The sequence below is a fragment of the Schistocerca cancellata genome, chromosome 2 (genome assembly GCF_023864275.1).
Source record: "Schistocerca cancellata isolate TAMUIC-IGC-003103 chromosome 2, iqSchCanc2.1, whole genome shotgun sequence".
NCBI classification, from domain to species: domain Eukaryota; kingdom Metazoa; phylum Arthropoda; class Insecta; order Orthoptera; family Acrididae; genus Schistocerca; species Schistocerca cancellata.
The window spans coordinates 235,391,266-235,414,875 of NC_064627.1; the positions used below are offsets into that span (position 1 = coordinate 235,391,266).

A 23,610-nucleotide genomic window follows, 5' to 3' on the forward strand; every position below is an offset into this window, starting at 1 on the left:
TTTGTAGTGTGTGTCACCATAAGTCAATTCTTGTCAAGTTATTTTAACCTGTCAGTTAGATTAGTAATGTCATGCGTGGTTTCTTGTGTTTTAGAATGAGTATGTGAATGTGTGTTTTGTACTCAAAATCCTTATGCATTTTGATAAATTATACAGACAATTTTGTTTTTTGCAATTATTAAATTTTCCTTTGGATCAGAGATCTTTAGTTTTAGTAGCACATTAAAATGATTATGTGTTAGGCTTGAAATCTATGTATTTTGACAAAGAATTTTATTTTGGTCCAAAGAACATATGTTGTAGATATAGAACTTTCTCTTCTGTGTAGGAACTTTTCCATCATTGCCTTTGACCATTTTGTGTTTACATTTTTGTCCATTGTGCCTTGCAAGAAGTGTGGTACATAGATGACGAACTACATTTGTTGACAGGTGCAGTTTAACTTGTAACTTACATCAGCAATGTTAATATGCCAGCTGTGTGCATTACTTTATAATTTTATAGAACAATCAAGTTACATCACTAGTTCCATGTGTGTTTTGTACTCAAAGTCCTTATGCATTTTGATAAATAATACAAACAATTTTGTTTTGGTGCAATGATTGAATTTTCGTTTGGATCAGAGATCTCTAGTTTTACTAGCACATTAAACTGCATATGTGTTATGCTTGAAATCTATGTATTTTGACAAAGAATTTCATTTTGGTCCAAAGAGCATGTGTTATAGACATAGAACTTTCTCTTCTGAGTAGGAACTTTTCCATCATTAACTTTGACCGTGTTCTGTTTACATTTCTCATTTGGTGTTTTATGAAGCTATATTTGTGCATTATGAAAAATATGCAGTTTAAGTGATTTAACACATTAAATATCTTGTCAAAACACCATTTGTAGTAAAATTTGTTCTGACAAAATGTAGGAAAATGTGACATTGGTGGCTAAATATGCTACCACAGGTAAGTTCAAGACCAAAAATAATAAAAGAAGCAATAGTGGACATTCAATAATGTTAATTATATTTTTCTTGAAAATTTATTCTTTTCCCTCCTAAAATGGTTCTTGGTCACCTTTGTTTTTGGCAACACATCCTCATATAGATGTAGGAGGAATTGTCAACTATTGCTGCAATGTGTTATTTTTAGCTATAGTGGTTTGTACTGTTGTAGAATAATTTAGACATGGAAGTTATAATTATGGCACCTAAAATGAAAGTGCATGGTCATTATTTAGGTGTCAGTGTAAGGTACGTAACTTCTCTCGTCCAGTAGCTGACTTATTATTTTAGCTAACATGCATTTTATAGAACAATAATACAGGCATTCTTGATGTGACAACAACATTGAAATAATCACTCTGTGTGTGTGTGTGGGGGGGGGGGGGGGGGGTGTTTACATATTTTTGAGAAATAATATCGATATGGAAATAACATTGATATAAACTTCAATAAGCAGATTGGAAGGAAGTGAGCTGCTGATGAATGAGTTACATTGCATATGGATGGAAAAATAAAAAATAGCACATAGGAGACTGCCAATGAATTTACTGGATAATTCTCAGAGATTTCACAAAAACTATTGCATGACACTAAGAACACCGTGCTCACTCTTCTAATCACAGATATTCTCGTGAACTCCCTTGTCCTAATAGAAAATATTATAAGAAGAAAGTTGAAAAAGGTCATGCCTGCCATGCATGAAATAAACCCTCATTTTTTGCTAGAAATGTGTTCACACTATGTCTCTGATATCATAAATGCATCATTTGAGGAGGGACCATATCCTGGCCATCTAAAAATTGCAAAAATTCTACCAATATTTTAAAAAGTGAAAAATAGATGTAGCAAATTGTAGGCCAATCACATTCCCAAGAACTTTCCTATCATGCTTCCCTGGGGTACTGCTGATGATCTCATGAACACTTGCCAGGAAGGGTAACATATTATATTCTATTACTTACATAGTCTTCAAGCCACTCATATATCTGGGAACCTATTCCACGTGCCACCCTTTGTTAACATTCTACAATAGGGCACTATGTCAAATCCTTGATGGAAATCTAGGTACATGGACTTTACCTCACTTAAACTTCCAGGCTATTAGGCTGTGGTTGATGAATGGCCTAATAGCCTGGACATTTTAATTTCGTCCTTGGTTCTAAGGATATCATGTGAGGAAAGGACAAACTAAATTTTGTATGGGTGATGCTTTCTAAATCTCTGCTGACTTGAGGACAGATGCTTTTCTGACTCAAGAATTCTGCTCAAGAATTCTGCAGCAAGGACATTGTTCCATAATTTTGTGGATCTGTTCTTTTACCCTTCTTATATACAGGAGTCATCCTCACCTTTTCCCAGTCACTTAGGACTTAGGTCACTGGGCCACATATTCATAGTAAATGCAATGCTGTAGAGCACTCCCTGTAAAACTGAATTGGTATTTCATCTGAACTGGCAACTTATTTGTTGCTTCTCAGTGCTAGGGATGTCTGTTTCTGTGTCCTCCATATGAGAGTCTGTGCAGTATTCAAACTATGGTATGCCTGTGTGATCTTCATGTGTGAATGATTTTTTTAAATGCCAAATTTAAAACTTCAGTGTTCATTTTGTTGTCATCTATTACCACACTAGACTGGTCGAATAATGACTACACAGAAGCCTTTGAATTGCTAAGTCATTTTATACAGGACCAGATTTTCTTGTTTTCCTGGCAAAAACCACAAAGGTATGATGGTGGAAGTTGTTGTGTGCTTCATGCATCAGCCTTTTTATAGACCATACCCTGTTTCAGTATGTTATTAGCTGAGGCCTGTATTCCTTGGGAAACAGCTCTGAATCTATTAGCATTTTTAAATTACAGAAGCATGCAGTGAGAATACCATCTTTTAAAAAGAAGTATGAATACTGTAGGCCACTTTTCACACTATTTAAAATCTTGCACTTAGCATTCCTACAGACAATTAATCTGACTTGTTTCACATTGCAGCACTTAGAATTCCTAAACAAAAATCTCGATCATTACTTCAATTACATAACTTATGCATAAATATTACAGAACTGTGCTTGATCAAGATGAATCTATAGGTTTCATTTTTCAGTCATTGTAATTTCCCTGTGTTTGTTCATCTTGTAAATAGCAATATCACCTTGTAATTGATGTATGAGTTCACTTTTAGTGGAGTAAATTTAAGTGATATATTGTGTTGCATATGTAAAAGTGTGTGCATGTAGGAATCTACAAAATTGTGTATATTCATCACATACATATGTATCCAAAAATGTGCATTTGGTTGACTAAAACCAAATTATGTACATGATTACTTGTTGATTAATAAATAAATAAACCAATAAACATTGTGTGCTGCCAATTAAGCATATTTATTTTTGATAATAATATAGACAAGAAAGTACTTTTACATATTTTCAATAAAAATTATGATCATTTACATGTATTTGTACATGGGATCAATTTATACAATTCAGTTGAAGCTTATCCATTTTTGATAAATAATACAGACACAGAAATACTGTAAGTTACACCAGTATTGTCAATATGCTTAAGATTTTGAACGTGGTACAAATTTACACAATATTCAAGTGGTCCGACTGTTTTTAACATGGCTCCATTGTATGCAAAATTCAGATTTCTCGAACTGTCCACAGGTGTACTGCTGGTCCATAGTGTCCAACGGACACAATAGTTCGGCAATCAGACATGTTGCCATCGTTAGGTGTGCTGACAAACTGAACTACTGAGGGCAGGCGTCCGTCTTAAATCCCCTCCCTTCGCGAGGCGTTCCGTTCTTTCCGCACCTGCATGTCAGCGGTCGTTGAGATGCTGGCGTTGGCGTCTGTGGTAGTGTCGGTGTAATTGCCTCATCTGCCCTAGTTCCCTGTTCATTTCCTTTGCTGAGCGTCTTTTTAATTAGACTCAATGCTGGTTCTCATGACCTGTTGAGGTTGTAGCCGCAATCTCAGTTGATGAGTCCGTCCCTGGTGCGAATTTCGATAGCCTCTCTAATGACGCTGTCCCAGTATTTAGATGTCTGTGCCAACCCCCTGATATGTTGGTAGTCCATTTCATGAGTTTTGGACAAACAGTGCTCTGTGACCACTGACTTGTTGGGGTTGCCCAGTCGAATGTGCCTCTGATGTTCTTGGCAACAATCTTTGATGGGTGCACTGTCTATCCAATATAAGTCTTCCCACATTGACACAGAATCTGGCATATGCCAGCCTTCTGCAAACTGAGATTGTCTTTGACACTTCCTAATAATGCTTGTGTTTTATTTGGTGGGCAAAAGACAGTTCCTACTTGGTGTTTCCTCAATATTCGTCCTATTTACCCTGATAGTGCACCAGTATACAGTATATAGGCAGTGGCTATCTCTGGGACTCATTTTTGTGGGCAGCACTCATGTTTCTAATGATTATCTTCTGAAGAATTAGTAGCCTTGTACTGCTTCTAGAGTTTCCCCAGGCAATTATCCCATACCAAATAACAGATCCAAAATAACTGTGGTAGACTGTCTTTCTTGTGTCCATATGAGTGGCACCAGATAAAATAAAAATTGCAAAAGCTAGGGAATTTAATTTATTTGCCAGGAAGTCTTTATGTGTCCTCCAATTTAAACTTTTATCAAGGTTTAGGCCAAAAAATTTCATATGGGTCATTTCTGTCATCAGCTGATTATTGTGGCATTTGTACAGGACATATTGCTTGCAATTTAGAGAAAAATTGCTTTATCTGGGTCTTAGTGACATTGAGCTTTAGTCCATTTTTATGAAACCAGGATTCCAGTTTCCCCAGAACATTTTCTATACTATCTCAAATCTTTTCTATTCTATCATTTTCTGTCAGGACTGAGGTGTCATCTGTGAACAAGACTGAATAAGCATCAATATTTAATGATAAATCATTTATGTGCAACAAGAACAGGTAAGGTCCCAGTATTGAAGCCTGTAGAACTCCTGGGGAAATTGTTTTCCATTCAAAGTGGTAGTTGATGTTAAAATAACTCTTTGTTTCCTTTCTGTCAGATAAAAGTTGAACCACTGTAATGCAGTATCTTTGATCCCATAGCTCTTCAGTTTGTGAAGTAACAATGTGTGGTTCATTGAGTCAAAGGTTTTTGTAAGATCACAGAATATTCTTGAGGCTTTTGTACCCTGGCTTATTTTTTCTGTAAATTCTCTGATGGCATTTATGGTGCTTTTTCCTCTTTAAAAATCAAACTGATTTTTTACAAATAATGTCATTTACTGCAAGGAAATTTTCTAGTTGTTTTGCCACAAGTTTTTCAAATATTTTAGAAAAAACAGGAAGGAACAACCATTCTTAACACACTCCATTCACAAATGAAACTGAAACAGAATGTAGTGTATGATTCAATTAAAATATTCTCTCCCAAGTGGTTTACCGTGATTTTCAGAATAAAGATGGAGATGTAGGAGTATAAATTTATGTAGAAAATTAGAGAGTAAGAAATACTGATTTTTTGAAAACAGTTTGTAATTTTGTACATCCAAAAACGAGGAAAAAGTTATTTAATTAATTATTCTTTTATGGGCATCAGGTTTTAGTCCATGGCATGTGTTTGTGCCTAATGTTTCGTCTTTTAATGATGGATACATCATCTGAGGCTATAAAGACTTGAATGACAGTTTCAAACAAACAAGATTAGCAAACCAAGTTGTGCTCGAGCCATCAACAGAGTTGCACTGATTGATCACTCAAGTAAAACAAAAAGTTTGGGTCACTAAGCACAAACACTTCATTGGCAGTTTACTGTCTCACAAGGTTATTCAAACCAATGAACTTCTTCAAATTATCTGTTTGTTCCTGTTTTATCATACAGCACAGTTCATGGCATTATTTCACTTTTTGTGGCATTGTTGATTGTGTTAATTAATTTTTAACATTTTTTGTTCTGAATGTAATAAGATGTCTTATTAGTTAAAGACAGAAACTCATAAGAAACAGTATGTTTTTATGTTTAATGAAAATGTACCTTGAAATGGTGTGCAGTATGTTACATGGGCAGTGATGCAGGGAAGATCAGCTCTTTTATTTATGGAGAGAACAGGGAAAACTTCTTGACATTCTATTTCACTTCAACAAAGTATTTAAAATGAAGTAGACTATTTTTCTTATCTAACTTTATTTCACTTTTTGCCTCAAGTAGACAGGGAATGGTATAGTGCAGTGTGTGAGTATATGAGGGGAGATTGGAGGAGAGAGGGAGGGGGTGGTGGGGAGGAGCTGGTTGTGAGAGATGACATGTGGATGACATTATGTTGAGTTGTGAAGAGGGTGGGCAGGAGGGAGGGAGTGTCAGGCACCACATTATGTGTTTGCTATGGGATTCCCACAGCTGTAATTACACCCCTGCCTCAAACTACTATCTTTTTCTGCAACAGTCTGCTCAAAATCTTACACAGTTTCTATAAAGCATTGTGGAGATGTTTTGCAGTTAACCTGACTATGTGTGGGTAATATTAGCTATTCAGGCGCCATAAATGGTAAAATTCATGTAACAAAAAACAAAAGTAACCTCTGTCTCTGACTCATTATTTCAAAAATTAAAACACTCTTCTTAAAAAGAACACATAATTGAGGCAGCTAGGAAATACCAACAAAAGTTTGTGATGATTTGATCTCTATTGGCATTTATCTATCCAGAAATGGTAAATCCAATCACATGTGACATCATGTGAATGTCTTCTACCTTCTTCCAGTGACAATGTAAAACATGTCACATGAAATAAATACATTATTATTAAAAGGATAGTTTACTACTCACTATATAGAGGACACTTTGAGTCACAGACAGGCACAGCAAAAAGACTGCTACACATCTGAATTTTCAGCCTAAAAGCCTTCTTCTAAATTAATTAAGACACACACAGGGACAGGGGTCATGTGTGTGTGTGTGTGTGTGTGTGTGTGTGTGACAGAGAGAGAGAGAGAGAGAGAGAGAGAGAGAGAGAGAGTTGTGCTTAAGTGAATGTGTGTGTGTTCCCCACTTTAGAAGAAGGCCTTTTAGCTGAAAGCTCAAATGTATAGCAGTCGTTTTGCTGTGACTGTCTATGTCTCAGACTCAGTCACACTGTATGGTGAGTAGCAATCTATCATTTTCATAATGTCATCATCATTCCCTCCTGGTTTTCTGTTACGTGAAATAAATACTTTGACATTACACTTTCTGCAGAATAGGCCTACTTACAGGGCCTTCTTCTGTCTCTTGGTTGCTACAGTGTCACATTCCATTGCTTCTCATTTTATGACAATCTTTTCATGTCTGGCAATTCTCCATTTCACACATTATCTATTCACTTCATTATTAACATTTTTTGCATATTACTGCAAATGTAAAAATTTTGTGAAGCGTCTTTCAGTGCCAGTAGACTTTTTTATTTGAGAAGATATTTATGTAGGCAGTCAATGTGTCTGCCATTCACTGAACCCATAGGTTTCCAGTGCAGACTGGTTATGTGGACTGAGAGGTTAGTATAACACATGAACTGCATAGACCAAATGCACAATAACACTGTGAGGCTTAATCCATTGTGAAACAGTTAACTACTTGAGTCAGGTTGATTTATATCTCTATTCTTAAGACAGGGTCAACATCAAATCTATGAGAAAAAAATTTAGTTCACAGTTGAGACTTAGTGTGCAGTTTATTGAATTACTTTGACTACATGACATAATAACAAAATTTTATATGTCTCTTTCATTACAAAGCCATTACCATATGTTTTGTGGTATAAAACATAGGAATAGTAAAACTTCTTGTGGTTTAAGCCTCATAAAGTTATAATTAATATCTGTCAGTAAGTTTTCACACATAAGTACAAATATTCCTGTATCACATGAAAGTATACATCATCAAAATATGCCTCATCGATCTGTTTTTGGTCGTTTCTCAATCCATGATTTAATTGATGGTATGTTCACAACTTTGTTCCTTAGTGTTGCAAGGTGTGGATAGTCTCTGGTTATTTCAAATTCAAGATCATGATCGAAAAGTTCTTGCATAGTTGTGAAGTACAGATCACCCCAAGTCAACTGAAAATGTAAAATAGTTATTTGAAAACAAAATTTAACTGTTATTCTAATGAAGCACAAATTCTAGTTACTTATGTTATAATGTGTTATTTTCCTTTAATTAATGTGTGATAATAAGAACGGTAAGAAAAGAGTAATCACAAAGTGAAATCTTGATTCACATTGTGTATCTTTTACTTCCACTATTTTTGCATGTGTGCTGACATTGTACCACATGTTTTTACTTGCCATTGATTGCAAAATAAACTTAATGGCATGAATAAGACTGTAAGAAACTTACTTTAAAGAAGTAGTACTGATACTAACTTAAATGTGAGTAATGTGTTGTTAGGAAACCACCAATCTCAGGCTACTCAAATGAGGACACTTATGACTAATTGCACAATGTTTATTGAGAACTGTGATTCAATAGATAGTAAAAAATATAGAGTGCACATGCTCTTAAGTCATTGGCGAATAGGACAATCTTCTGCAGCCAAGAAAACTTGGTATTTTTAGTTTTTTTCACAATGAGTGGTTTCAGCAGAATTTTGCTGTCATCATCAGATCTTCAGAAAATTCTTCTTAATACATATACATGCCACAAATACAACAAGAACACTTTCCGCAGCCGTGCGGTTCTAGGCGCTGCAGTCTGGAACCGCTACGGTCGCAGGTTCGAATCCTGCCTCGGGCATGGATGTGTGTGATGTCCTTAGGTTAGTTAGGTTTAATTAGGTCTAAGCTCTAGGGGACTAATGACCTCAGAAGTTGAGTCCCATAGTGCTCAGAGCTGTTTGAACCAACACTTTCCGCTCATGGGAACTGACACCATGCTGGCTTGTCAAACACATAAAAAGAATATATAAAATATCCATTGCACCAACTGTGTGCTCAGGAGTGGGCGTGATCAAACAGAGAGTGCAGCCGTGGCCTGAGCATATCACAGTATTTCCTGTCTGTCAGAATTTTGTTTTATAAGTGAGGAACTTTCTCCTTCCAAAAATGTTCACACTTCTCTCTCTCTCTCTCTCTCTCTCTCTCTCTCTCTCTCTTTCTTACACACACACACACACACACACACACACACACACACACACACACAAACACATAGTTGTAAGGCGCACCATGGAAGTCAGCAGATGAAGCCATAAGTTCAATAACCATCAGAGACAGCCACTCATTGATAGGCACACAGCCTCTTGCCCACACCCTCTGCTGGCTGGCTGACAGCTTTTAGACATGGGTCCAGCAAGTTCTAACTCAATTACTTGTTTACATATGGATTATTGTCGAGTTATCGTGAGCCACTAAATGGCTAGTGTACCTTTTATAATAAGCTGCTTTCTAGGCTTAATGAAGTCTGTCATGTTAGCCATTTTGTGATATTCTTTTGTGGGATTCTCTCTCTCTCTCTCTCTCTCCCCCCCCCTTATCCCCCCTCTGTCCCCCCCCCCCTCTCTCTCTCTCTCTCTCTCTCTCTCTCTCTCTCTCCCCCTTATCCCCCCCCCCTCTCTCTCTCTCTCTCTCTCTCTCTCTTTCTTCTCAATTCCAGGAGAAAGTCCTCTGACTTGAAAACACCAGATATCTGAACCTCATGCCCAAGTCAATGAGTCATTGTAATTTTAAAGTATGCTAGAAGAATGAATTTACTAAACATTCTATTTCCTCCACTGTGTAATCCTACATCACAGAACAACATGTTGACAAGTCTTTGATTATAATAAACACTGATCAGCCAGAACATTATGACCACCTACACAGTAGCTGGTGTGTCCACCTTTGGCACAGATAAAAGCAACAGTGTGTTGTGGCATGGAAGCAATGATGCCTTGGTAGGTCGCTGGAGGGAGCTGGCACCACATCTGCATACACAAGTCACCTAATACACGTAAGTTCTGGGGAGGGGGGCAATGAACTCTGATGCCACATTCAATCATATCCCAGATGTGTTCAATCCGGTTCAGATCTGGCATGTTGGATGGCCAGTAAATCAATTGTAACTTGCCACTGTGTTCCTCAGACCACTTCATCACACTCTTGGTCCTGTTACATGGCACATTATCTTGTTGAAAAATGCCACTGCCATCAGGAAACATGATTGTCATGAAGGGGTGTACATGGTCTGCAACCAGTGTACAATGCTTCTTGGCCATCATAGTGCCTTGCACAAGCTCCAGTGGACCTGTAGATGCCCTTTTGAATGTCCCCCGGAGCATAATGGAGCCACCACCAGCTTGCCCGTCCCCCAGTACAGGTATCAAGGAGCTGTTCCCCTAGAAGACAATGGATTCACACCCTCCCATCAGCATGATGAAGAAGGTATCAGGATTCATCAGACCATGCAATGCTCAGCCACTGTGGCAACATCCAGTGCTGATGGTCATAAGCCCATTTCACTCATAGTTGCTGATGTTGTGTTAACACTGGCACATGCATGTTTTGTTGGCTGTGGAGGCCCACCATTAGGAGTGTTTGGTGCACTGTGTGTTCAGGCACACGTGTACTCTCCCCAGCATTAAAGTCTGATGTTAGTTCTGCAACTGTTCACTGCCTGTCCTGTTTTATCAGTCTGTCCAGCCTACAGCGTCTGACATCTGTAATTGGCCACCCAACTGCATGACGCCTGGATGTGGTTTCAACTTGGTTTTGGCGTGTGTTGAAGACGGTTATCATCGCACTCCTCAGACACCCTACAAGTCGTGCTGTTTCCAAAATGTTCATGCCAAGCCACCAGACCATCACAATCTGCCCTCAATCAAACAAAGATAGATTGCATACCTACCCCATTCTACACACTGACTGCATGGTCACTGATACCACCATGCTCTGTGCATGTGTCTGATTAGTAGTAATGCCTCACCAGGTGACCCTGCTATACCCTGAATGCATTTATTTTGAGAGTTGGTGTGTAGTCATAATGTTCTGGCTGTTCATTGTATATGGATTTCTTTCTAGATGCGTTAATCAAAGGGGAGAAATATCACGTCTGCTTGTGTGCCCACTTTTGTGAACCAAGTAAAGGTTTCAGTGAAATGAATCTGAGATATAACTACCTTAAAATAATGTCAAAGCTGGCTTTTGTAACATAATACTAACTGATAATCCATTACTTTCACATACCTTACCACCTGCAAGATAACCACCATTATTTTTCACCATTGCCTCTAATTTTGCATAGTGAAATGGTACTGTTTCCTTAATTAGTTTTTCTTTCAGATTCTTTTTTCTTGATTCATTTGTTTCAAAGAAGAAATCTTTTATAGCTGTGTAAGATAAAATGAAAGAGGGGTGAGATAAACATTCGATTTAATTTTTACAGCACATTGAACATTACTTCATTTAAATGTAACACATAATATATATATATATAATAAAGGGAAACATTCCACATGGGAAAAATATATCTAAAAAGAAAGATGATGTGACTTACCAAACAAAAGTGCTGGCAGGTCGATAGACACACAAACAAACACAAACATACACACAAAATTCAAGCTTTTGCAACAAACGGTTGCTTCGTCAGGAAAGAGGGAAGGAGAGGGAAAGACGAAAGGATGTGGGTTTTAAGGAGTCATTCCAATCCCGGGAACGGAAAGACTTACCTTAGGGGAAAAAAAGGACAGGTATACACTCGCACACACACACATATCCATCCACATATACACAGACACACACACACACACACACACACACACACACACACACTCATATATATATATATATATATATATATATATATATATATATATATATATATATATATATATATATATATATAAAAGGAAAAATATATCTAAAAACAAAGATGATGTGACTTACCAAATGAAAGTGCTGGCAGGTCGACAGACAGACAAACGAACACAAACATACACACAAAATTCAAGCTTTCGCAACAAACTGTTGCCTCATCAGGAAAGAGGGAAGGAGAGGGAAAGACGAAAGGATGTGGGTTTTAAGGGAGAGGGAAAGGAGTCATTCCAGTCCCGGGAGTGGAAAGACTTACCTTAGGGGGAAAAAGGGACGGGTATACACTCGCACACACACACATATCCATCCACACATATACAGACACAAGCAGACATTTGTAAAGGCAAAGAGTTTGGGCAGAGATGTCAGTCGGGGCGGAAGTACAGAGGCAAAGATGAAAGACAGGTGAGGTATGAGCAGCGGCAAATTGAAATTAGAAATTAGCGGAGATTGAGGCCTGGCGGTTAGCGAGAAGAGAGGATATGCTGAAGGGCAAGTTCCCATCTCCGGAGTTCTGACAGGTTGGTGTTAGTGGGAAGTATCCAGATAACCCGGACGGTGTAACACTGTGCCAAGATGTGCTGGCCGTGCACCAAGGCATGTTTAGCCACAGGGTGATCCTCATTACCAACAAACACTGTCTGCCTGTGACCATTCATGCGAATGGACAGTTTGACACATATGTCTGATATGTCTGCTTGTGTCTGTATATGTGTGGATGGATATGTGTGTGTGTGCGAGTGTATACCCGTCCTTTTTTCCCCCTAAGGTCTTTCTGCTCCCGGGACTGGAATGACTCCTTACCCTCTCCCTTAAAACCCACATCCTTTCGTCTTTCCCTCTCCTTCCCTCTTTCCTGATGAGGCAACAGTTTGTTGCGAAAGCTTGAATTTTGTGTGTATGTTTGTGTTCGTTTGTGTGTCTGTCGACCGCCAGCACTTTCATTTGGTAAGTCACATCATCTTTGTTTTTAGGTATATTTTTCCTTCGTGGAACGTTTCCTTCTGTTATAACTATATATATATATATATATATATATATATATATATATATATATATATATATATTTAAAAAGAAAGATGATGAGACTTACCCAACAAAAGCGCTGGCAGGTCGATAGACACACAAATAAACACAAACATACACACAAAACTCTAGCTTTCGCAACCAACGGTTGCCTCATCAGGAAAGAGGGAAGGAGAAGGAAAGACAAAAGTATTGGGTTTTAAGGGAGAGGGTAAGGAGTCATTCCAATCCCGGGAGCGGAAAGACTTACCTTAGGGGGAAAAAAGGACAGGTTTACACTCGCACACACACACATATCCATCCACACATACACAGACACAAGCAGACATTTGTAATACACAGACACAAGCAGACATTTGTAATTACAAATGTCTGCTTGTGTCTGTGTATGTGTGGATGGATATGTGTGTGTGTGCGAGTGTAAACCTGTCCTTTTTTCCCCCTAAGGTAAGTCTTTCCGCTCCCGGGATTGGAATGACTCCTTACCCTCTCCCTTAAAACCCAATCCTTTTGTCTTTCCTTCTCCTTCCCTCTTTCCTGATGAGGCAACCGTTGGTTGCGAAAGCTAGAGTTTTGTGTGTATGTTTGTGTTTATTTGTGTATCTATCGACCTGCCAGCGCTTTTGTTGGGTAAGTCTCATCATCTTTCTTTTTAAATATATTTTTCCCACGTGGAATGTTTCCCTCTATTATATATATATATATATATATATATATATATATATATATATATATATATATATATATATATATATATATATATATATATATATATATATATATATAGTCAGAGATTATTTAAAGAACACAGATTAGGTATTGAAAAACATGCAACAAAAATAAACATTAAAACAGCTCCATCATTCTGCAAAGTATAACTAATCTTCATAGGAGATGTCAGACTCTGTGACCCATTAAGTTTGATGAGGTGCAGCATACTAGTTAGAGGTCCATAGAAGTGATGCCTGTAAAAAGGCTAAGGCCACTCTGCTCCACCATTGAAAAAAAACTGACATCAAAGATACACATCAGGCATGCAGCTTAATATTTTCCAAGAGTAATAGCATTTGGTTGTTAATCTTCATTTTCAACATCTCTGCTACTAATGGGACATCCTCGTCAAGCATTACTTTTCCTCAACAGTAGTTGTCAATACCAGTATTATTTTTCAAATTTTGTACAGTTAAATATTATCTCACCTACTTTTCTGAAAACTTTTATATAATTTTGTGCACAATATATTATATTTGAAGCTAAAATTTATGGAAAGGAATTATTGCGTTTTGAATATTATAATCGATAAATACTAGTTCTGAATGTGCAGTTAAATTTGTTTTCTTCATTAACATTTGAAATTATGAATTATTTGGCACTGTTAACATTTCTATTCTTAATTAAGAAATCTAGCACTGTTTATTAGTTTTATTTTTGGATTCATTTATGAAATAATAATCAAAACTAATATAAAGTCATTTGTCGAGAAAAATGTTAAACTGTTTGGAATACTGTTATTACTGCAGAGTGAGGTAGTAGTAAGCATGCTTTTAATGTGATCAGACATATTTTTGTATTTTGAGTGAACAATGTAATTTCAGCTTTGTTAATGTGAAAATTCATAAGACTGTATGACATACTGAAATGTGACAAAATATAGCAACGAAATAACAAAAATTCTGCAACAACACTCTTCAAGTTTATTTAGGTCAATTCAACCATGAGGACCTAAAATGTTAGAATTTCAGCTTCAAGAATCAGACCTCTAAACAAGAAGAACTGGAGGCAACTCTACACAAAAAGCTATGTAAACTAGAAAATTTTTTGTAATCTTCACTTCTCTCAAATTTTTCGTAAAAGAGTTTGCTTATTGTGGACAATAACTGGAAATAGGTGGGAGGTTACATGCTGTAGCAACAGTTTTGTAATCACGATGTGTTATTCTCATTTCCTAATTTAACACTGTTTTCATAACTTATTTCACATCTCCTCGTCAGCAGATAAATCAAGACATGTAATATAAATGTAATTGAACTCTTTGGGCAAAGTTTGCAAAAATCAGGCACAGAGGTCGTCATCATCATCAGTTGGCTGTCTAACAATGAAAGCTGAGTTTGTACTTCATCAAATTTGGCTAAATGGCCTTGTATACCACCAAATTCTTCCCACATAATGTTATGAAATTTGTGTTGAAGCAGATCAATGTTTTTGGGTGAGTGAACATCATAAATTTTACTAGACTATCCCAAATCTCTTTAGCAGTTTTGCAGTCTCCAACACAATGTAAAGGTTTGGTGTCAAGTGATAGAATTCGTTGTTTCCTTGCCTTTGCCTTAGCCTTGGTCCGTTTTGCAAGGCTGGTTTTGTAATTTCATCTGTTTCCTTTTGGCTTAAGCAGTTCACCATTTATGACATCAAAGATTTCATGACATTCTAAGCTAGTTCACATTATGATTGTCTAAGTCCCCCAATTTCCTTCACCAGTGAGTTTTTAAATTTGCTATCTTTTGTCAGCCTTTGTCTATCTTTTAGACTGCTACAGTGTCAAGTTACTATGAAAATTGGCTGCTTTGTAAAAACTTTATCAACTGCACACATCAGCTACCATGTTGACAAAACGTTAAATGCCATTTTGAAATGAAACACAAATTCAAGAAACACCACAAATATATGACAAAACTACAATACCACCAGTAAATAAAAAAACCACCCTTTCCATCACCAAAGAATGAAACTATGATGATCTATGAAATACAACTTCCAAAGGTTATTAATACAGATAAGCAGGGTGTCACATCTAAACCTTTCACCACAAATATCTCTGGAACCACAATGGATATTGACAGATTGCTTTCATGGGTATGAATGTACAGCAGATGCTCATAAAAGCAAATACTATGAGACATTCTAAACCATGTGCAAATATCAGTTTCAGCACAAACTTATATATTTTTTTAGAATGGACACAGCATATTATACCATATGCAGTCAATAACATGAGAAATCACAATAAATAGTGTTGGTTGCATCACAATATGTCAGTTAGATCATGAGAAATTAGAACGCAAAGTTGATGCATGAAAAAGTCATACGTGCTTTACTGAACTTAAAGGTAACAAAATACTGATAACCACTGGCCAGAGTAAGCAAAATTAGTGGCTGTCAAAGGGTAGCACAGAAGGGTACATGCTATTTGTACATAGTTTTACATCAATTGCACAATGGTACATGCCATGTACAGGACAAGTCACTGAACATCTTTAATGGCTACGACATAATTTAAGCATTGCAGATTGTGCAATGCATATATTAATGTGCAGTAGTACCAACAAAACAAAGATACATCTTCTCTGTAATACACAAAATGTATGCCAGTGTGCAATCACATGTCTCACAGATGAAACACTACAAAGTATGTTCGAAGAGATCGCCATTTGCTTGGCAACACCAATGTGCGCACTCCACCATGGATCCATTCACAGCTGTCAGTGTTTGTGCTGTTATTGCAGCATATGCAGTGGCAATACAGGCTTCCATGTTGGCCATTGTTATTGGAATCTGCTGATGCATCACATCTTTCACATGTCCCCATAGAAAAAAGTTCATGGGGGTGAGGTCCAGTGTCTACACTAGAAATTGCTGAATGGGACTGTCCCATCCAGTTGATCGATGTGGGAATTGTTGGTTTAGTGCCTGTCGTGCCACCATGGCATTATGCCCAGGGCTTCCATCATGCTGATACCACAGTATTTGATGCAAATGAAGTGATAGGTCTTTCATCAGACCAGGTAAAGTACATCTCAGGAACCACTCATACTGTCACCCATTAAGGCTGCCATTGATGAATTATGGGCCAATAATGTGGTGCCTGTCGTGCCACCATGGCATTATGTGCAGGGCATCCATCATGCTGATACCACAGTATTTGATGCAAATGAAGTGATAGGTCTTTCATCAGACCAGGTAAAGTACATCTCAGGAGCCACTCATACTGTCACCCATTAAGGCTGCCATTGATGAATTATGGGCCAATAATGTGGTGTAATACAATACCACACCATACACTGACACTCCACTGATGTTGATGTTCAACCTGGCAAATTCATTGTGGGTTTGACCAGTAGTGCATGTGGTGTAAGTTGACATTCTGATGGTTTGTAAATGTAGCCTCATTGGTGAACATTACCCTATGCATAAAGTCATGGCCTTGCCACAGAACCCACTGACAGTATTCCAGATGATTGTGAATGTCATTGCCACAGAGAACTTTATGTAGTGCCACATGATATGGGTGGACACTTATTCAAGGGATTCCCACCTGTCTCCTCATTTCATGAATATTTGCATGAGGGTTTACTGCAATGGTGGCCAGAACAGCTATCTCTGTTGCTTCATGTGTTATGCCTCTGCGATGGATTCATAGTTGTGGAGACAGCTGTCCTGTCACTTGAAGCCTTCTAACAAATTCATGAAGGTAGGGCAGGTTGGATGACATCTACAAGGGCATAGACCTGTGCTGTATGTGTGCCATTTTGGTGAGTTTCTCTGTACAGTAATGTCACATCCAACATTTCATCATTTGTGAATACCATGTCAAATCCCTAGAGTGGATGAACAGTTAAATTAATATCATGATTATAACAGTGACACCAGTTACAGTGTACAGTACACCAGTGCTGTGTACGTGTACATTCTTCCACACAGAACAACCCACTTCGTAGTGAGCCATTCCCACACACAGCACTGATTGTGGTCCATTCCTGTACACAACTGCAGAGGTGAAGGGTTGGCCTGGGTGATGTAAGGAGCACTGGCTGGTACTTTCCCTGTAGTCTGTACATAAATAATTGTGGCATGAATCCCTATTATTACTTTCAGCACTTGTGATAACACTGAAAGTAAGAACACATATGTCAATCACATTACAGTTACATGCAATGTGCGGTTCACGATTGCATCACAGAACCTTCAATAGCAGTTTGTTTAATTCATTTCATGTATCATATCTGCATTCCAATTTCTTGGGATGTAACTGATGTATTGCGATGCAACCAATGCCATTATTATTGTGATTTCTCATGTTACTAGTTGCATATCTAATAATATGGGGTGTCCATTTAAAAATACATAAGTTTGTGATGAGACCAATATCTGCACATGATTTGGAATGTCTCATAGTACTTACTTTTGTAAGACTCTATGATACATTCATACCCATGAAAGCTGTTTTGTCAATATCTGTTGAGTTCCAGAGATATTGGTGGTGAAAAGTTAGATGGGACACCTTGTATATATAACAACATTGGAAACAATAATACTTTCACATTATTGTTATTATTATTATTATTATGGTAATATAATAGATAGGTGGAAAGAATACACTGAAAGCCTCTATGAGGGTGAAGATTTGTCGGATGTGATAGAAGAAGAAACAGGAGTCGATTTAGAAGAGATAGGGGACCCAGTATTAGAATCAGAATTTAAAAGAGCTTTGGAGGACTTATGGTCAAATAAGGCAGAAGGGATAGATAACATTCCATCAGAATTTCTAAAATCATCGGAGGAAGTGGCAACAAAACGACTATTCATGTTGGTGTGTAGAATATATGAGTCTGGCGATATACCGTCTGACTTTCGGAAAAGCATCATCCACACAATTCCGAAGACGGCAAGAGCTGACATGTGCGAGAATTATCGCACAATCAGCTTAACAGCTCATGCATCAAAGCTGCTTACAAGAATAATATACAGAAGAATGGAAAAGAAAATTGAGAATGGGCTAGGTGACGATCAGTTTGGCTTTAGGAAAAGTAAAGGGACAAGAGAGGCAATTCTGACGTTACGGCTAATAATGGAAGCAAGGCTAAAGAAAAATCAAGATACTTTCATAGGATTTGTCGACCTGGAAAAAGCGTTTGACAATATAAAATGGTGCAAGCTGTTCGAGATTCTGAAAAAAGTAGGGGTAAGCTATAGGGAGAGATGGGTCATATACAATATGTACAACAACCAAGAGGGAATAATAAGAGTGGATGATCAAGAATGAAGTGCTCGTATTAAGAAGGGTGTAAGACAAGGCTGTAGCCTTTCGCCCCTACTCTTCAATCTGTACATCGAGGAAGCTATGATGGAAATAAAAGAAAGGTTGAGTGGAATTAAAATACAAGGTGAAAGGATATCAGTGATATGATTCGCTGATGACATTTGCTATCCTGAGTGAAAGTGAAGAAGAATTAAATGATCTGCTGAACGGAATGAACAGTCTAATGAGTACACAGTATGGTTTGAGAGTAAATCGGAGAAAGACGAAGGTAATGAGAAGTAGCAGAAATGAGAACAGCGAGAAACTTAACATCAGGATTGATGGTCACGAAGTCAATGAAGTTAAGGAATTCTGCTACCTAGGCAGTAAAATAACCAATGATGGACAGAGCAAGGAGGACATCAAAAGCAGACTCGATATGGCAAAAAAGGCATTTCTGGCCAAGAGAAGTCTACTAATATCAAATACCGGCCTTAATTTAAGGAAGAAATTTCTGAGGATGTACGTCTGGAGTACAGCATTGTATGGTAGTGAAACATGGACTGTGGGAAAACCGGAACAGAAGAGAATCGAAGCATTTGAGATGTGGTGCTATAGACGAATGTTGAAAATTAGGTGGATTGATAAGGTAAGGAATGAGGAGGTTCTACGCAGAATCGGAGAAGAAAGGAATATGTGGAAAACACTGATAAGGAGAAGGGACAGGATGATAGGACATCTACTAAGACATGAGGGAATGACTTCCATGGTACTAGAGGGAGCTGTAGAGGGCAAAAACTGTAGAGGAAGACATAGATTGGAGTACGTCAAGCAAATAATTGAGGACGTACGTTGCAAGTGCTACTCTGAGATGAAGAGGTTAGCACAGGAAAGGAATTTGTGGCGGGCCGCATCAAACCAGTCAGTAGACTGATGACCAAAAAAAAAAAAAAAAATGATAGTCATGTAAACAATAAGAAAAAGTTAAGATTACTTAACTGGATGTTGACCATGGAACTAATATATACAACTGGTAGTTGAGATGGTTAGTTAGACTCTGGCTATCAATATTACACTCCATACTTAACAAGTCTTTTGACATTTTCATATCATGAAGTTTGAAAGTTTAAGGAAGGCTCTATACTTCCACTAAAATTTTAAGTCACTTCTTAACAACAACATAATCAAAAAAGATTATTATTTATTTATTTCATTATAGTCTCATAGCTACAATTTGCACCCTGGCTGTATTCATTCATACACAAATTATTACTATCAACAGCACGTTTTTCCTATAGATCAGCATATTATTAATTTATTGAAGTTCTTCAGTACACTGTAGATTTTTCTTTGGTGGTGTCAAATTTGTGATACAATGGGTATAAGAAGCTAAATACATCTGGCCAATGCTAGTATCAATTTTTTTGAAATTTAAAATTTGAAATAAAAATGTCAACTTACACCATCTCAAGTCATCGATAGCATCAACTGCTGCATCAATTTGTGCATTATCCCAGTCATTTTCAGCCAGTAATCCATATTGCTTTGCTAGGTAGCGACATATGGGAATGGACTGACCAAGTTTCTTTCCATCAACTTCAAGGACAGGTAATGTTCCATACGGTGTATCTACAGGAATATAGTTTCTATTTATTAGTATGGCAAATTAAACAATAGTAAATAACATGATTTCAAGGTGAATGAATAATATTTCATTTTAAGAACATATTTCATGTTATTTAATAAAAATTTTATAAATATATGTCTAATATATTTTTACTAGCTGTTGTCATGTTTTCATCAACAGCTTCTTATGAAAAAGAACTCCATATGGAATGGATACTGCATGTTATTACACTCTACTTGATTTAAAAACATAATCAAAATTAGATAAATAAGAAATTATTCTTCAGCAAATAGCTGAAATGTTTAATTTTGTAACATACGCAGACAACAACTAACCATAACAAAACAGTACCCAACAGCACATAAAATTTATTCCATAAAAGATTAAGTTGTAGCTTATTAAATCTGCTATTTCAATATAGATATTTTTAAGGGAATGATGGATAATAAAGGAAAATACTGGAAATAATGGACAAAATTGCATGAAAGAAAGGACACTGGTCATGTGACTGTGATGCTAAGTTCCAGTAGTTTTGAAATGTCAGGAACAAAAATTTCATTATGTACATAACTTGGTAGGTATAGTGTTTCAAGAGCCATCGCCACTAATTAATTTTATACTACAATCTCATTTAGTGACATGTAGTAACAAAAAATCTTGTGCACCTGCTTAACTGAGTAGTAACGTGCTTGCCTACCATGCAACAAGCCTGGGTTTGATTCTTGGCTGGGTTGGAGATTTTCTGGGTGTTGTATTGTCCTCATCATCTTCTCATCATCACCGAAGTGCAAGTCACCCAATGTGGCATCAACTGATATAAGACTTGCACCCGGCAGCCGAACTTCCCAAACGAGGCCTCCCGGCCTCAATGCCACTCGATAATTTCATTTCATTTACAAGAAACCTTGAGTATGTATGTGATTGCAGGTATACCAATCCACAATGGCAGAAGAATCTAGCTTTGGATTAACAATCTGATCTTATTTTCAAATTCATTTGCTAAGCTTCAAAGTGTATGATTTCAATTCCATAATGAAACGTCTAGTTTTGGCCACATGTTCTTTCTGTCACTAATGTGGAATGCATGCAAAGATGTAATGTTCAGAGTGGCTTGGATAGATGGTGGTGTCAAATGGCAACTAGGTCCTGGTAGGTTCCTGATAAACTCTGTGCACTGGAGTATCATCATGTCTTCTGTAGATCAACACATGGATGACACATCTGTTGTATGGCCACACAACATGGAAGGGCTACATAAATTTCATACTTTTCTGTCCAACATTCATCTGAAAATTAGCTTCACCATGAAGGTGGAGAGTGATGGCAGTCTTCCATTTTTAGATGTGTTGATCTACAGAAAGCTGACAATGCTTTATGTCACAGAGTTTATAGTATACCTGCCAACACAAATACTTACCTTGACACTGATTCTTACCACCATCCACTCCACAAGCAAGCCACTCTAAACATTCTATCTTCAGGTGCTTTCCACATCAGTGATAGAAGAAAGAGCTCGTGATCAGAGATAGAGTTCCTTAGGGAGCTACTGATGGATATGGCTATGATGACCTTCCCATAAACAGAGCTTTCAAATGAAGTATTAATAATGATAAGGCAAACAAGAAGCATGAAGAACCTCCTGGAGCTTCAGTGGGTTAGCATTTGTGATTAGGGTAACTGATCACATAGGCAGCATCCTTCTGAAGAGTACCAAAAGGACTACATTTTTCAGTCAAAACAAGACAAAAGAACCTATAATGGATGTGCCTGACTGCCTCCCCACTGTGGGAATGTGTAGCGTGATGTGTAGTTGTGACAAAGTAGAAATTGCCAAAACTGGAAGGACACAAAAGAATATATTAAAGGGCATGAACAACACACACATTTAAAACAAAATGTGAACTCGGTGGTATAAGAGCACCAAGAGGAATTTGACCAGGTTATAGGTCTTAAGGACAGATATGTGCTAGTCAGAGAAAGTGATTTTTATAGAAGGGAAGTCCATGAAGCAGTCAAAAAATTGGAGAATGAGTGAAGTTTCAATAGAGATTATAGCTACCAGCTTCCATCTTTAAGGGGGGGAAAAGTGAGAAAATAGCCTTTTAGAAGTGAGTGTGATATGTCTTTCTGTCTTACAACAGCATTCAGCCATCAAGTGATACAAGTGGAACCCTGAAGAAGATCACAGGAGAGTGATCAAAATGTTGAGCACTGAAGAAGTTTGAAGATGTCTATGTCAAGATGTAATGACTCAGAAGACTTTATCATCAAAAATGAAACTGTCATTTGCGGATGATTTTCACATACTGTCAGGAAACCTAAGAGATGCAATGATGCAAATAAATCTTCTAAAACAGATAGATAACACAGTAAAGTTAAGCAGTCCAGTAGGGAAAAAATATGAAGTATAAAAACAATGTTCTTTCTTCATAAAGAAAGTAAATGAATTTAAATTTTATGAGTAACATATTAATTTTGCCATTGAGAAAAGAATGAACAGATGGAAAGATTATATGCAATAACTAAGAACACATACAGTAAAAGATGGTTATCTAGATATCTTAAAACATTCTAGTATAGTAATGTACCATGGCTGCAAATGCATAGTATACACACCAGTTATGCTGTAACTTTTGCAAATCCTTTTTATGGCCATGATCACATATTTTGCATATTTTCATTCAATAATGTCATATGGAATAATGTTCTGGGTGACTCATCTTGAAGAAGGAAAGTTTTCATTGCACAAAAACATGCCGTAAGACTAATATGTGATGTTCACCCATGATCATTTGTAGACATCTGTCTAAGCAATTGGGCATTATGACTTCTGCTTCACAGTATATTTATTCCCTCATGAAGTTTATTGTAAATAATCCACTACAGTTCAAAAGGAACAATGAGGTACATAACTACAATACGAGAAGGAAAAATGACATTCATTACTCCACATTAAGGTTGTCTTAGCACAAAAAGCAGTGCACAATGATGCAACAAAATTTTTTGATCAGTTACCCAGTGATATAAAATGTCTCACAGACTGAAAAGTAAAATTTGATAACAAACTGAAAAAGCTGTCAAGGAGGAACTTTCCCAGTTTGTTATCAAATTTTACTTTGCAGTCTCTCAGACATTTTATATCACTG

The 23,610-nt window shown here is 37.2% G+C and overlaps 1 protein-coding gene across 1 annotated transcript in view; it reads right to left on the reverse strand.

Moving 5' to 3' along the window:
• Nucleotides 1-7,659: 7,659 nt before the first annotated feature.
• LOC126161569 (glutathione S-transferase-like) overlaps nucleotides 7,660-23,610 on the reverse strand; it is a 51,835-nt gene continuing 35,884 nt past the window's right edge. Inside the window, exons 3-5 of the mRNA XM_049917511.1 lie at nucleotides 20,299-20,466; nucleotides 11,169-11,311; nucleotides 7,660-8,066 (exon numbers count right to left, since the gene is read on the reverse strand). Of these exons, the coding sequence (XP_049773468.1) occupies nucleotides 7,899-8,066; nucleotides 11,169-11,311; nucleotides 20,299-20,466 (479 nt within the window). The 3' untranslated portion in view covers nucleotides 7,660-7,898. The remainder of the gene's footprint in view (nucleotides 8,067-11,168; nucleotides 11,312-20,298; nucleotides 20,467-23,610) is intronic.